The sequence below is a fragment of the Neomonachus schauinslandi genome, chromosome 10, assembly GCF_002201575.2.
Source record: "Neomonachus schauinslandi chromosome 10, ASM220157v2, whole genome shotgun sequence".
Lineage (NCBI taxonomy): Eukaryota > Metazoa > Chordata > Mammalia > Carnivora > Phocidae > Neomonachus > Neomonachus schauinslandi.
In genome coordinates, this window is record NC_058412.1 from 127,400,178 (window position 1) to 127,415,481 (window position 15,304).

Genomic DNA, 15,304 nt, shown 5'->3' on the forward strand with positions numbered 1-15,304 from the left:
AGAGCAATTTCAGGTGATTTCTTGGTTTCAGTTTTCGTTCTGGAGACCTCCATCCTCCTTCTCTTTGGGTTGCTTGTTCTATAGGCCTGACAAACATAGCTATCATCCTGAAACTTCCTCTGTTTTTCTTGACTGGATTCCCTATTTCTTGGATTTCAGGACTTCTCCTTATCTCCCTCTGGTGGTTTCGTTCAGTCATGGTGGGTATGGTGCACAAAGGCATGTCACTGACACATCTATCTCTTGAGGCCTACTGCTCCAGTCTGGCCCTCTTGCTTCCAGGTCTGGTACATACTTGTCATCCTGGGAGCTCTTCCCTCCACAGTTGCAGTGGAAGTTGCCTTTGCCTTTGCTCTTGTGTCAGGTGGTTTTTTTTGTTTGTTTGTTTTTACCTTACTATATCTTATATTTTTCTCTTTCTTGCTTTATTTCTTCCCTCAGGTGGAAGATATGCTCCAGTGGATTGCTGAGGATGGGAGCATGGGTGTGGTCAAGTGTTTGAGGCTTTGCCTCTCTGCAGTGTTAATTTAGTTAACTTATTGCGCCTTCTCACTTGGTGATAATTGGCTGGGTATAGAATTCTAGGCTAGAGATCCTTTTGCTTCAGATTCTAAAAACATTGCTCCAGGGGCTCCTGGGTGGCTCAGTCGTTAGGTGTCTGCCTTTGGCTCAGGTCATGATTCTGGGGTCCTGGGATTGAGCCCCGCATCGGGCTCCCTGCTCTGCGGGAAGCCTGCTTCTCTCTCTTCCACTCCCCCTGCTTGTGTTCCCTCTCTTGCTGTGTCTCTCTCTGTCAAACAAATAAATAAAATCTTCAAAAAATAAATAAATAAATAAATAAAAACATTGCTCCATTGCTGTCTAGCTTTCAGTGTTCTCGAAAAGTCTGAAGCCATTCTGATGACTTTATCCTTTGAACGTGAACTATTTTTTCTTTCTAGGAACTTACAGAGTATTTTCTTTTTTTTTTTTTTTAGAAAGATTTATTTATTCATTTTAGAAAGAGCGCGTGTGCGTGTGTGATGGGGAGGGGGCAGAGAGAGAATCTCCAGCACACTCCCTGCTTAGCATGGAGCCCAACACAGGGCTTGATCTCACTACCCTGAGATCATGACCTGAGTCAAAACCAAGAGTCCTATGCTCAACCGACTGAGCCATCCAGGTGCCCCCAGAATATTTTCTTTGAAGGATTCTGGAATCATATATTAATGAGCCTTAATGTAGGTCTGTTTTTATCATTTGAGCATTTGAGGGTCTGGAAGATTTCCTTAAAACTATTTTTGTTTTTTTAATGTTTTCTTTCCTTGTATTCTGTTTTGCCTGATTTTCTGTTGTGAGTTTTTGGGGATGGGGGGTACTTTACTTTCTGGGAGGATTTCTTCTACCTTTACTTAACATTTTGTTCTTAATTCATAGATACAGTATCTTTTTTTTTTTTATCTCACTGAGTATATTAATAATATATTTTTTAAAGCTTTCTCTTCTGTGTAGTTTATTTCTTCCAAGGGACTTTTTTCCTGTTTCATTTTTCTTGTAAATCTCTTTTATACTAGAGGCATTCATCTCACATCTTAGAATCAGTGGTTGTCTGTGCGTGATGAGTTGGGGCTCACAAGGCAGACTGAGAGCTCTGAGAAGGTGGAAGGGTCTCATCAGCACTGATCTGGCCATGAGCCCTCTAGCTGGGCTATTGGTTGTGCGCCCTGGTGATATTATCTTCTGGTCTTTGCTCTTGTCTGCTCAGATCACATAGAAAGCCCTGCCTCCTGATTTATATTCTCCAGAAAATGATTCTCCAGAGTTCTGTGGTGCAGGGTGACAGTCACCCAGCAGCATGGAAGGGGGGCAGTGGGGAGATCCGCTGCTTCTCAGACAGCTCCAGCCCCGTCCCCTGCAGTGAATCCCACCCCTCCATCCGGAAGCAGCATTTCCTGAGTTTCTGCAGGATTCTGTGGTGGAAATGGACTGGTGCTTTGCTGTCTTCACAGCTGGCTTGTAATTGAGCTTTCTCAGACCTGCCAACTACTAATAAGATTTCCAGCTTCCAAAATTCTATTGCTGCTACCTTCTCCTGTTCTGCCCTCTCCTGTAAGTTTGTCTTTTTTTTTTTTTAAGATTTTATTTATTTGAGAGAGAGTGAGAGAGAGATGAGAGGGGAGAGGGTCAGAGGGAGAAGCAGACTCCCCACTGAGCAGGGAGCCCGCTGTGGGACTCGATCCTAGGACTCCAGGATCACGACCCAAGCTGAAGGCAGTTGCTTAACCAACTGAGCCACCCAGACACCCTGTCTTTTTTTTTTTTTAATTGTAATAAAATACACATAATAAAATTTACCACTGTAACCATTTTAGGTGTATATCTTAGTGGCACTCAGTACATTCACATTGTCATATGGGTTTATCTTTTAATAAGAATAAAATACAAATTAAAAAGAAAAGATTTTTAAATGGGGTTATCGTGGTGTTTTAGAAGAGCGAAATTAGATGCCTGTGATCAGTCTAGCAGGAGGCATGATTTGGGTCTTCTGTTAACCCAGGCACTTCCTCTTTCTGACAGTTTGGTGTAATGGGATTTGTTGACCATCTCCTCGGAAAGGAGTTGAACAGTTGTTGGCATAAAAGTGCATTTTATCTGCTCTCAATAACTGTGGCTTTATACAAGGTTACAGATGGAGCTCCCAGGCTTGTGGCGTTCAAGGCTCTCTAAGATCTGGCCAGCCCACCTGTGTGCTCCAGCCATCTGTCACTGCCCCCGCCAGCCCACTCACTGCCGCTTGCAAAAGATGTGCACGCTCGCCGTTGCTGTGCTGGGTGTCCCTGAGCCAAGGGCCCCGCCACCCCTTTCTGTCTCCCTGCCCTCTTCCCCGTATTTCCAGCTCCCGGCCCCACACCATCCTCCCATTGGAGGCATGTGGCTATCCTCTTCTGTTTTCCCTTCAGGACCTTGTATGTGCCTCTGAATGATCGATCACCTTGTGCTCCCCACACTGCCTAGTTCTCTTGGACGTGTGTTTCTGTCCCGGGTCCTCTCAGTGCCTGGCACATAGCCCACGCTTGGTTAAACGTCTGCATGGCTTCCTGATGCCAGGGATTTCAAAAGAGAACTCTTTATCCTTTTTTTTTGTAGGATATCCGACACGAAGCCAGTGACTTCCCATGTAGAGTGGCCAAGCTTCCTAAGAACAAAAACCGAAACAGGTACAGAGATGTCAGTCCCTGTAAGTATTCACATCGCCATTACCAGTCTCACTGCTCCCACTGGGTGCGCGCGCGGTGGCGGCGCCTCCTCAGGGGCAGGGCCTCTCCAGCGGGACCCCTGTGCCCCGGGCTTTCGTAATCCAGCCATGGCAGTACCGCTTAATGACTTGGCTGTTTGCTGTAGTCCAGGCATCAGAGACTTAGAGTAATGGTTTGTTTTTTCCACGATTATAGAAAGAACAAGATTTCAGTTTCTGGAAAATTCAGCTAAGTTCAAAGCACTTTTTTGAGCTTTGACTGTTTTTATGATGAATCATTTTGCTCCCAGCCGAAACAGAGTATAGTAGGCATGATAAAACCTTTTCTGGGTGACTCAGCAGCAGTAGTAGTAGACCCCGAGCACCGTACTGAACTGTGCTAGTGCCCGGCACAGGCACTGAGGAAGGGGGGTGGCGCTCCCGCCTGCTAAAGACCGCTCTGCCTGTGAGTCCCACCCCCACGCACCCTACCCCCCCACCGCCATCCTCATTCTCCTAGCTCTTTCTTGCCGTTATCACTCAGCTTACCTGCTGGCCTCTGACAGCCGCCTCTGCCTTCTGAGTAACTGGCTCTGAATCTGCTGATAGTTAAGAACTAAAGGTGTTGGAATTTGTGTAAAGCGAGAAAAACTGGAGCTGAGTAGAGAGCATGGACTTTGCCATCTCCTCTAGGCCACAGAGATCCTTCTGACTCACCTCCAGGGCTTTTAGACCCCGCCCGTCGGAGAGGGTTGTGGCTGCCCGTCTCCCGTGGCAGTCTCTTCCGTCTGCCAGGGACGCAGTAGCCCTCCGTCCCACAGGCGCCTCCCGCAGGCCTGCTGGGTCCCACGGCCCCCCCGCCCTCTCGGCGGAAGAGCCGGCAGTGCCTCCTGCCCTGAGCTGTGCAGCACCAGCTTCCTGGGAGGGGCACCGAGTGGACCTGGGTTGGTCCCGGGCAGTCTGCCTCTGAGTGCTGCCATGGTTCCCCGCCCGGCTGTGTTCCAGCCTGCTGCTTACGGCTGATGGATCTGTTCTCTCATCTTCAGAAAAGCAGGAGCCACGCAGATCTCAGGATGGCGTGAAGATGCAATAAAATAACACAGGCCGCTTAGCCCAGTGGTGGGGACGGTTGTTAATAGAAGGTGCACACCAGGCACATCTGAAGTGTAGTGCTAGGTCATCAAGCGGCACATGATTGTGCCCCGACACCCGACACTCTTGATGCAGCACGTCTAGGCTGCGGCACCTAGCAGGTTTTATTAAAAAAAACAACAACAACAAAGCTCCCCTCCGGTCATTCTGTTGTGGAGTCCCGACCAGCAGCTCTGAACATCAAAGAAATATCACTGTTGGCATCGTTCATGTGGAGCCAGGAGACCCCCTTGCCATCCTTACTGTGCACTAGGCAGTGATGTCCTCTTAATATTCCTTTTCTACATTTCTCATCTGTGCTCATCTAAATGGTTTTATGAGCCAGTTTTACAGAGGGGGGGGAGGATCATTAAAATATTCTTTGCAGGAAACAACTCCCAGACCTTTTCACCCCAATCTCACTCCTGTTTCTCTTGTTTTCCCCCAACTCCACTGTCCAGCAGGACAGATAATTTGCTCTTAAGGTCATGGGGGACATAAGGGGAATGATTCAAGGTAGAAAGTGATCTTTTGTCTGTTTTCCATTTGGCCAATGAAAAAGCCCAGTGCTCAGAGGAGGAGTTGTTTGGCCAAGGTCACCCAGTACTGTTTGAACCCATTCATATAACCCACCAAAGGGTTATGTGGTCTCTTCATCTTTTTTGAAATCTATCTCCATGACTTAAATATTACCCAAGTATTTCAATTTGTATTAATCCTCTCTGATGAGAAACATTATTCCAAATGGTGACTAATTTTTTAAAACCTTTCCTTGAAATCTTTTAGAACAAAAAGCCCCAAACCATGTGTCCCCATTAACTTCTCCTTTCCCATTGGGCTAGGGGAGAGAAGATAGTATTCACGAGTGGTCACCCAAGTTCATCATCCCTTGTGTTGTACCAGAAATAAAAATACCTACCTCCTCTTGTTAGCTGCACTAGCAGGATAAGGAAAGTGGCCCTCAGGGAACTACTGCTTTTGTGACAAAGTCATGGTAAAAGGGAAAAAAAGTGGCTATGCATTTTCAGTAACCTGGGGCAGACCTTCCAAATGAGAGTTTATTTTTAAAAACTATTCTGAAAGTTACATTTAATGTACTTTCGGTGTTTCGGATTCAGAGTTTATTTTTTCCAGTTAATTATCTTTTAAATGTCTTTGATCATGACAATTCCTGAATTTGAAATATTAGAATTCAATTCTAACTGAATTCTGTTCATAGATTAGAATCATTTAAGTGTATTACACTCGAAACTTAAAAAAAAAAGAAAAAGAAAAAAACTTTATATAAAGGAATTCAAGGTAACCCTTCCCACACCACTATATATTTAGGTCCATTTCATCTTCAAACCATTGGACATAGGGTAGGTGGAGATATGATCATAAATCCCACCTACTGTGGCTCATTGTACCAACTAGAGCTCTAGGGACTGGGTGAAATTTTTGGTGGATTTTTTTCCCTTTTAAAGATTGAATCCACTGTGTTTTTTTTACCTTTTGAAAGTATGTATTAGGCATCCGAGAACAGATCCCTTGGCACCCCCTCCTCACAACCTCCTGAGTTGTGGGGCAGTGATAAGTGTAGGAAGATAGGACCTCAGAATAGATTGTCCAATTAGAACAGAACCCATGTTTTAGTGTAGTTTGTCTGTTGCTATTTAGCGTTAAGTTTCAAACACTTCCAGAAACCTTTCTGAAAATACTAAGCCCTCCTCATATTGATGACTAATCTCAGTTAAAACAACATGGCCTCAGCCACCACCGACTCACCTTTTTTGCTTTCCCCATGGGGTGCACTGCCTGTGTAGACACTTTGGTCGTCCAGGACTAACGTCGGAGTTCTGGCTTGCCTTTCAGTTGACCATAGTCGGATTAAACTGCATCAAGAAGAGAATGACTACATCAATGCTAGTTTGATAAAGATGGAAGAAGCCCAGAGGAGTTACATTCTTACCCAGGTAATTGGATTGTCCAAGATTTTCTTTAATGGGTTTTTGCCTTACTTGATGTCAACTTAAGAATTTCAGAGTACTGTCATCTGTACTTCAAATAAAATCTGTCACACCCTTTAGAAGGCCAGGTTGTGCACAATCCAGAAAAAGCAATGAGGAAGGAAAAAAAATCTTCTTTCAGAAACTCCGTTTGCTTGTAACACATATCTTTTCTGGGAAGTACGCCGCTGCTGGGCTTCTAGAAAACAGCATGAAATGCCAGAACTGCCTGTGGGCCCACTGCCGGAGGCAGCAGGGCCGTGGCAAGAGAAGCGCGCACACCTGTGTTGATTCCGTAAGTGTTCACTTCAGAGCATCGAAGCTGCTCACGGGAATCGAAGAGGGTTAGTAGTAGACCAGTAATCTTCGTCCGGGTGTCCGCTCGGAATTCCTCAGCATGGTCTTCATTCTTGAGCCCAGAAAAAAAGCATCCTTAGATTGCGTGGACAAGCATGCAAAATCATTTAAAATTCCCATTGGCTTTTGGCATCTTTGTGGGGAAAAAATCACAAAAATGATTTAATACTTGACCTTCCTGTGAAACACTTACCCGCATATGACCCCAAGACCATGGATATCAGGGAAAGAGGATAGAAAAGTTTTTTTTTAATTCGTTTTCTCAAGTCTTAGTCTGTTACTTGTAAGTTGCTCTCAACACTTGAAGTTGCTCTCTCTTTTTAGTCACAGTTTTTGCTTTCTCATTCCATATCCATTCATCAGTGTTCTGTATGGCTTCGGGTATAGGGTGATTTTGAATGTTGTACTTCTGTTTAATACTGGGAGATTAAAATGACAGTGAAGCCAGAGAGCTTATGAAGAAAGGCTGCCTTGGGGCAGGGAGCTGAATCCGGGCATAGCTACCATGGCCCTTTTTTACTGCCCTGTCTTGTCATGTCCCAGTTCCTCTCTGTCCATGAAGAACATCAGCCCAGGTGCCTCCCAGTGTATGGAACATCAGCCACACCGTGTTCAGTCCTGGGCCATTGAGGAAGTTCTTGGTATATGTGTAGGGGGCAGGCCTTTTACCAGACCTCAGCCTGTGGTCTTTCCAGCACCTCTGGGGTGGTTGGGATAGGGTGACAAGGAAGGAGATCCTGGTAGTGGCAGGCTGGTGGGAAGAGGTTGAGGGAAAAGCAGCTTCTTGGTAACTTCTCTTTTTAGAAGAAGTCAAGTTTCGTACTTCCTGATTTTAGCCATTCAGCTTTGGTGTGGGGCTAAGAAGTCCAAAGCAAAGACGGGTAGGGGTATGAAGCCAAATGGAGTGCTAGGAGATCACCATGGAAGCTGTTACACCACCATCCTCCCCACCCCCACGCCCTAGCAGTTACTTCGCACATCTAAAGGTCTCTGTTTTTGTCAAGTTGTACCGTCTGGCTGCCTGCACGGTCACCCTGTGTCCTGGGATTTGTAAAAGGGATTGAAGTAACCTGACCCCAGAGTTGTACCTCTAGACAGTAGGAGTGACACATTTTCCAAGCCACAAAACCAAGAAAACCCTGCCCGTTTTTTAAATTTTCAATGTTCATTATGCAAATAATACAAATCTATAGTCTTTTTTTTTTTAAGGCAGTGGTATGGAAGTGTAGAGAATAATGTCAAAAGTGCCCTCTGTCACTTCCACAATGAATCGTTGGCTAAGTTCTCCTTTCGGATCTTACATGATTTTTCATCCCTGAAACCCATCCTAAACTAGGGTGATGGGGAGTGGGGACGGTGAAAGCCTGGTAACGGGTAAGAGCCACAGCTGTGAGACCTGGTCCTCGTGCCCAGGCTGTACGGATGAAAGACCCAGGTGGCCAGCGAGGAGGCCCCGGGACCCCTGTCTTCTAGGAGCCATTTTTCTGTTTATTGGCTGGAGAGGGTTATGCATCTGAGTGCTGTTGTCTGAGGCTCTGTGTGGAGCGTGGATGTGTCCAGTTTAGGCAGCGGGAGGGAACGGAGTTCAGGAAAGTGTGTGGGCGCTGAGGGCTCACATGGTCCGGGAAGGTGTGGTGGGACCTGAAGGGAACGGCTGCAAAGAATCGGGAGACTTTGGGTGAGACGAGGTGAGACTAGAAACCATTGTAGACGTGGTGCTGGCTGGAGGGGGTGACACGCTCTGTCATGGAGGGGAGAGGTGATGTCCCTTCCAGGCAGCACTAACACTTGACACATACCAGAGGCATTCGTTTTCTTGTGTCCAGAAAACATCTGTGCCCATTGCTAGGTTGGCAGGCAGCCCACCATGTCCTGGTGCCCACACTGGACCCCTTGGGCCACCCGACTGATCATTTGTGTCTACATCTCTTATGTTCCTTGGTCCCAGGATGAAGGCAGTCCATGGTCAGGTCCATCATTATTAATGGTAATAACAGCTAACGTTTTACTGGCTGTTTACTGTTCCAGGTGCTGCGGTAAGTAAGGCCTTTACATTTATGAACGTAATTAACTTTCACTACCCTGTGAATAAGGACTGTGATTAGTCGAGAGCAATGGGTGGAGAAACTGAGGCATGGAGATGTGAAGTGACTTGTCCAAGGTCACGTGGATGATAAGTGATTGGGGCTGAGACTCGAGCCGCCGGAAGTGTCACTGCCGATCGCTTCCCCATACTGCCTCTTGCCTGCACCCGCTAGCTTCGTTCCACATTCCACCCACGCTCCAGAGGGACCTCGGTGGAGCCCCTCCGCCAGTCATCTCACACCAGAGAGCAGAATCAGCCTTTTCTGTCCTCTGTGGGTCAGCCCCGAACCAGCCCTGTGAGGCAGAAATAACCTTTCACCACGTGGCAGAAAATAGGATTGAGGTTACTGACCACTAGGCAGGGAAGGCGGTCCCTGTCCCAGCCCCAGCCACTCTCCCGAAGGGCACTGTCGTCTGCCAACCGCCGCTGGTGTGCTCGCATTGGAGCGTATCGGTGTGTAAAATGGTATACACTTTGTGGATTGTGTATTTGCAGGGTCCTTTGCCTAACACATGCGGTCACTTTTGGGAGATGGTGTGGGAGCAGAAAAGCAGGGGCGTTGTCATGCTCAACAGAGTGATGGAGAAAGGATCGGTAAGTCATGGATTTATCTCCTGTTTACCTCACCGTCCATGTGTGTCCCAGTCCGTGAAGTTGACATTTTTGTCTGAGTTTCTTTACATTGCTTTTATATTTCTTTTATGTGATATCTTCTTTATTAGAAAAATTTAAAGAAGCATTATATAAATAACGTGTTTATTAGTCAGAAAAGCAAATGAATTAAAAAGGGGAAAAGTCCAGTGCCCTGGACCTCTCCCCACCCCCCGCCACCGAGTCGGTCCCTCTCCGGAGTGCCCATGTGTGTTCTGCTGTTCCATTAGGGAGCTGTGTGAGCGTAGCTTTATTTTTGAAAAGCAAGTTTCTACTGTATCCTCCTCATCCGTGTTTTTCTGGCCGGTACAAGTTTGCCTGCCGTTGACTGAGCTGTGGCAGTGGCCGCATTCGGGATTCGCCTCTGTCAGATACGCAGACGCCTGGCTCCCGGCCGCCTCTTTAACGTGGATGCTGTCTGCCTGTGTGTTTCCAGCAGAATTTGCGTTAGCGTTTCTCCCAAGTTCTCTGCAACTCTCTAAACATCCCCCGGGATAGCTTGTGGGCTGGAGGTGCGTGATGGTTCAGGCAGCACCCTCCGCGCATCTGTCCCTGCAGTCGCCACCGTGGCCTCTCCACTTGCTCTTCTCTGGGTACCCTACCCCCAGTGTCCAGAACGGCCTTTTGAAACCCAAGTGTCACCACAGCTCTTCCGAGCCGAAAACCCTTGTGCGGCCCCCACAGCCTCCTGGGATGTGCATAATGTGGCTACGGGACCTAGTTAACCTGGACCCCGACTTCCCACCTCCATCTCCAGACTCCAGCCAGAACACACTTCTGCTGTTAGTTTTTTGCCAGGTTCTGGCCTAACAGTCTGAGTCCCCGCCCAGCCCCAGCCCTCTGGCAGGTATCTCCAGGTGCTTCCCTCGCATCAGCCACCGCCCGTGCTCCCTCCACCCCCTCACTCTGCAGATTGCCTGTTGGAGACCCGTCTCCCAGGGAAGGCGACGTGGTGTACAGGGCACAGTGTGGCAGCAACGGAGCGAATAGACGCCACACCCCTGCTACCCTGGCTCCTTCCCTCCTCTCCTGCCACGGCCAGCACACTGGGGGCTCTCCAGCCTCAGAGCGGGGGAGGCCCTGGGATGGGCTGAGGAATGTGGACACCAGGAGGAGCGGGCAGCCCAGGCGCAGAGAACTGCGTGTGCCCGGGCCTTGCCAGGTGCTGGCACGACGCTTGGGCTCAGCCGGGCCACTGCTGTCGCAGCTGGCCTGGCCACCTCGGACTGGGCTCGCCAGGACAGCACGCAGGCTCCAGAGAAGCCGCCCCTCCAAAGAAAGCACAGTCATGGCCCTGGAGGGAACAAATGCAAGTGCAGAGAAGTAACACATCAAAGGAAACGTTTTGTCCGTGGTGAAATGGGAAGCACTCACCGCAAAGCCCGCCCCCAGCGGCAGTCTTAGTCACGGCGGATGGTCCTCTTACGACAGCACAAGTTTAAAATCATGGGTTTTGCCTCAGCCCCGTTTTCTTAAAGCTTTTCTTTGCTTGATAATAACAGATGAAGAGCTTACCTGAGTGTTCAAAGAATGAAATAATGCTTCTGAGAAAATTTTTTTCAGTGAAAGTGGTTTTGATGATTTCTGCTTCAGTGGCTTGATTAGTAAACTGTGAAGTTACAGATGCGAGGCCAACTCCCACCCGTCACCACTCTTGTCAGCAATTTTGAATAAAGAAACAAACTTTAGGTTCCCACAGCACACACTCTCTGCAGGGGAAAGAGAGACCGACGTGGTGGCCTGTGCACGTGTTTGGCACTGGTGAGCAATCGGGGTCCCGGAGCCTCGGCGCTGCCCACAGGGGGCCGCTAACACACCCACCCCCACATGTGGCCGTCAAAAATGTCTCCAGACTTTGTCCAGGGTCCCCTGGGACACAAAATTGCCCTCGTTGAGAAGCACTGTTTTAGATCGTGTGGAAGGTTTGGGAATTTTAAATCGAGTCATTTATTCAGAAATCATTGGATATGGTAGCATTTCCTTTTTACTTGATTGTTACTAACTTTGCGTGAAACCCCTTTGCCGTTGGCCCAGTCTAGCAGGGGTGCTGTCCTGACCCTGTAGCTGCATGCTGGCCCCCAGGCCTGCTCTTGGTTGTCTCCTATCCAAGGCTGACTGTAAAAGGACAGCTTTTCCCCTTGGCCATTTAAAAAAAAAAAAAAAAAGGAAACCTGGCTAGTTGGTTTTCGTGTAGTTTCTGTGACAGGAGTCTCTGTTTTCCTGTGTAACTACTCTTCCTGCTCAGGGGTCATTCAGGCATGCACACTGGCGTGGAAAGCAGCGAGTGGTTTGAGATTCTTAAAGTTTCTTGGGATCAACAATTTCAGTTTGGCATCACCATTGTCATCCCCATTAGAGCTGACTGGGGAAGATTCTAAGAAGTCGCAGTGTCTTATTTGCTCAGCTGATCTAATTACAAACTATGCATACAGCCCGCGGTAAGAACCAGCTTGCAGAGTGTTTCCATGCGATGCATATTTGTTTTCTGGTTTCCTTCCTTCTCTGAATAGTATAGGATGTGCCCCTCTTATTTTTGGCAGACCTGCCTGTTACCCTTTTGGGACCATGTGCTTCCTGGAGAACAGTGGTGCAGAAAATGATTATGTGTGTTAGATGGGGCTCATCCAAGTAGCCCAAGTTCTTGTGGGTTCGAGTTAAAGATTGAGTTGAGACATGTCCATGAAGAGCGTGTTTGTGTGTAAGGGCAGGGATTGTTGTTTAGGCAGGGGAAATAAACAAGGCGATGTTTAACCAGAAACATCGGCTGTATCTCTCTCCCAAACCCCTGACTAATGGTGCTGTTTGACGTCGGTACTTCCGTGCACGGTGAGCCTTTGGATTTGTGTCGCGGGAACGTCAGGGTTCACCTATTTGCTTAGTCAGCTCTCTGGTTCATCGTTCCTTGGGAAAACCAAATCCTGCATCGCAGGGTCACCCCAGGTGACATTCATGGATTTTTCTGAAGATTGCCTCGCTGTTTTGGAAGGCCCCAAGGCCTCTCTCTCACATCCAGCTTCGAGGTGGGAAGGGCGGCTGTGGCAGACACCCAGCACGTCGGCACCGCCGTTTGCTGCTGACCCAGGATGTGGCACAATTTGAATTCTGGTGAAGAACTGCTTTCTAATAAAATAAATCTCCTCCTCAGGGTGGGATGGATCAGTTTAATAGAACAGCAGCAAGTCGTGCTCTTGAGCTTAGTTTTGTTGTATTTTGTGTGTGAAAACAGAAATGTCTACAGGAAATGACAGCAAGCAGAGCACGGCATGTTCCTGTGGATGCCTGAGAGCTCTTGAAAATAAATACTGCTGGAATGACACTTAGTGGGCGCCAGAGTTGCGCGCTAGTGGAGTTCCAGAGTCTTGGTCTTTACCCAGATCACGGAGACTTACTGGGCTTTGTATTCAGTTTTGAAAGTGAGTGAGTGCTGTGTGGAAGTGAGATGTCAAAGACTCTACTTCCCTGCCCGTGAGACCCGAAAGCACGGGCCTCTTTGGTAGCGCCCGGCCGTCCTGCGTTTCTGCTGCTCTGCTCATGGCATTGGGGGCACGCTCCAACGCACGTGCCGTGGAACCCACCAGGGCAGTCTCTCTGCCTCTGGGGTCTTCAGGAATTGCGCGGGTCTGATTATTGGAAGTATGGGAAGAAGTGCATCCTTGAAGCCTCTAACTCAAGTCCCCCTTCCAGCTGCCCCACCCCCTTTGGCTCAGGAGGGGACCTCGCCATGTCATTGATGCTTTTGGGTCCCGAGTGGCAGAATTGCTTTGATGCTGACAGGTTGGTCCTGTTCCAGGGGTTCATCTTTGGCAACTCCTCATCGGTGTGAGGAGGAGATGTGGGTGAAACTGGCCCAGTCTTTCAAACAGGCCCGGTCCAGGCCCTGTTGGCCTTCTGTTTCAGGACCATGATGTCTCCTGCTATGTTGGCATCCCAGTCTGGTGTTTCTTGGTTTGTTTCTTCTTTTTCTCTTGTTTTTTGGGTAGCGTGCAGCTTCATTAGGGCAGGACTAGTGGGCCTTCCTGATTCTGTCTTCACTCTGCTCAGGAGCCTCCTGGTTCTTCACTGCCCAGGTGACACCAGGTTCTGGGCCTGCCGCCAGAGTTGCCGTGGTCTGGTCTTCCCTTGGCCCTGCTCCCTGCTGCTCCTCTGAGACTGGCTTCTGGGCAGTCACTGGGAAATCCTCGTCATCCCTCCGAGCACGCCTCTGTCAGAGGCCACATCTTTTTTTTTTTTTTTTTCTTAAGGTTTTATTTATTTGAGAGAGAGAGAGCACAGGGAGAGGGAGAAGCAGACTCCCCGCTGAGCAGGGAGCCTGATGCGGGGGGCTCGATCCCAGGACCCTGGGATCATGACAGAGGCCGCTCCTTCCATAGGGTTTTTTCTGATCGCTTGCCTGTAACCTCAGCCGGCCTGGAACCTTTGCCTCTTCTGGATTCCCACAGCACATCCATAGCGTTTACTGCCGTTACGCCTCCTTGTCACTGATCTGCGCCAACAGTCTCTTCTCACAGACAGAGGCTGGGCCTGGAGGGGCTCCCTCCACCTACTGTGGCATTTCAGGCGGCTTGTCCTGTGCCTCAGAGGGGGTGCTGGTGGGCCAGTGTGTGTTCAGTTGCAGTGGGCTTGAATTTATACCATTTCCCAAAGAGCTAGTTTGATAATTTCATGTGATGGAAATCATAATGTCTTTGGGGTTCCCTCTGTCTAGGCACATTGTCTGACCCTCTGGTTCGTAGACCTTACAGCTTAGCCCCCATCTACCTGCTGTTTTGGTCCAAAATGTTCATCATCAAACAGAAAGGTCTGGTATAGAAACTTGACTCAAGGGGCGCCTGGGTGGCTCAGTCGTTGGGTGTCTGCCTTCAGCTCAGGTCCTGGGATCGAGCCCCGCATCGGGCTCCCTGCTCAGCAGGAGGCCTGCTTCTCCCTCTCCCACTGCCCCCTGCTTGTGTTCCCTCTCTCGCTGTGTCTCTCTGTCAAATAAATAAATGAAAAATCTTTAAAAAAAAAAAGAAAAGAAAAGAAACTTGACTCAAAGTATGCCACTAAATTTGAGTCAAATTTTCTTTCTTAAACTCTAAGTGAAACCAAATCTTTGGGAGTTTGCTTGCTTTGAAGAAAAAGTTAACGAGCTGTATTTAAATGAAGACCATCAAATAGTTCTGAAATCATTAAACTAGAAAATCAAAAGGATTTTGGGGGACTGAGCCAAACCAGAATGAAAGGGTGGGATGGGGCAGCAGGTGACCCCAAGCCTTGGAGGAGCCCCTCTCCACGCCTTCTCTAAGCACTCAGTTACAGCCCTTCAGCGTGTTCATAGTGTCCCACAGCCTCTTCTGGACTGGGTTCTGTTCCCCTGGGGCAAGGGGTCTGCATTGTGCCAACAGCAGTGATCCGGTTCTTGGTAATCTTCGAAATGGCCTGTGCTTCACCTCGTAGATGGTCCAGAAGGGCCAGACCCCTGAAGCACCTCCTTGTGTGGGGAGCACCAGGGAACAGCTATGTTTGGAGGTCTGAGCCCTCTCTGCCCAACTAGTCCTGGGTCTTAACCCCCTCCCCCCATCTCCCCACGAGGCAGGTAGGTTATGCTGATGGTGACTTCCAAGGTCAGAAAACGCCTGGTTTTCCTTTGGATTGTCCTGAAGCTCATGGAAGGTACTCCATACCTCTCTTCGTGGGAAGAACAGTCCTTTGCTTATAATAATTCATCATTTTCTCTCCTAGTTAAAATGTGCGCAGTACTGGCCACAAAAAGAAGAAAAAGAAATGATCTTTGAAGACACAAATTTGAAATTAACCTTGATCTCTGAAGATATTAAGTCGTATTACACAGTACGGCAGCTAGAATTGGAAAACCTTACAGTGAGTATGACATGTACT

The 15,304-nt window shown here is 48.4% G+C and overlaps 1 protein-coding gene across 2 annotated transcripts in view; it reads left to right on the forward strand.

The window, feature by feature from the left end:
* The window catches only part of PTPN1 (protein tyrosine phosphatase non-receptor type 1), a 65,853-nt gene that overhangs the window by 39,564 nt on the left and 10,985 nt on the right, over positions 1-15,304 (forward strand). For both annotated transcript variants that reach the window (XM_044918724.1, XM_021685889.1), the window contains exons 2-5: positions 3,127-3,217; positions 6,200-6,300; positions 9,272-9,370; positions 15,149-15,286. In XM_044918724.1, the coding sequence (XP_044774659.1) occupies positions 3,127-3,217; positions 6,200-6,300; positions 9,272-9,370; positions 15,149-15,286 (429 nt within the window). The remainder of the gene's footprint in view (positions 1-3,126; positions 3,218-6,199; positions 6,301-9,271; positions 9,371-15,148; positions 15,287-15,304) is intronic.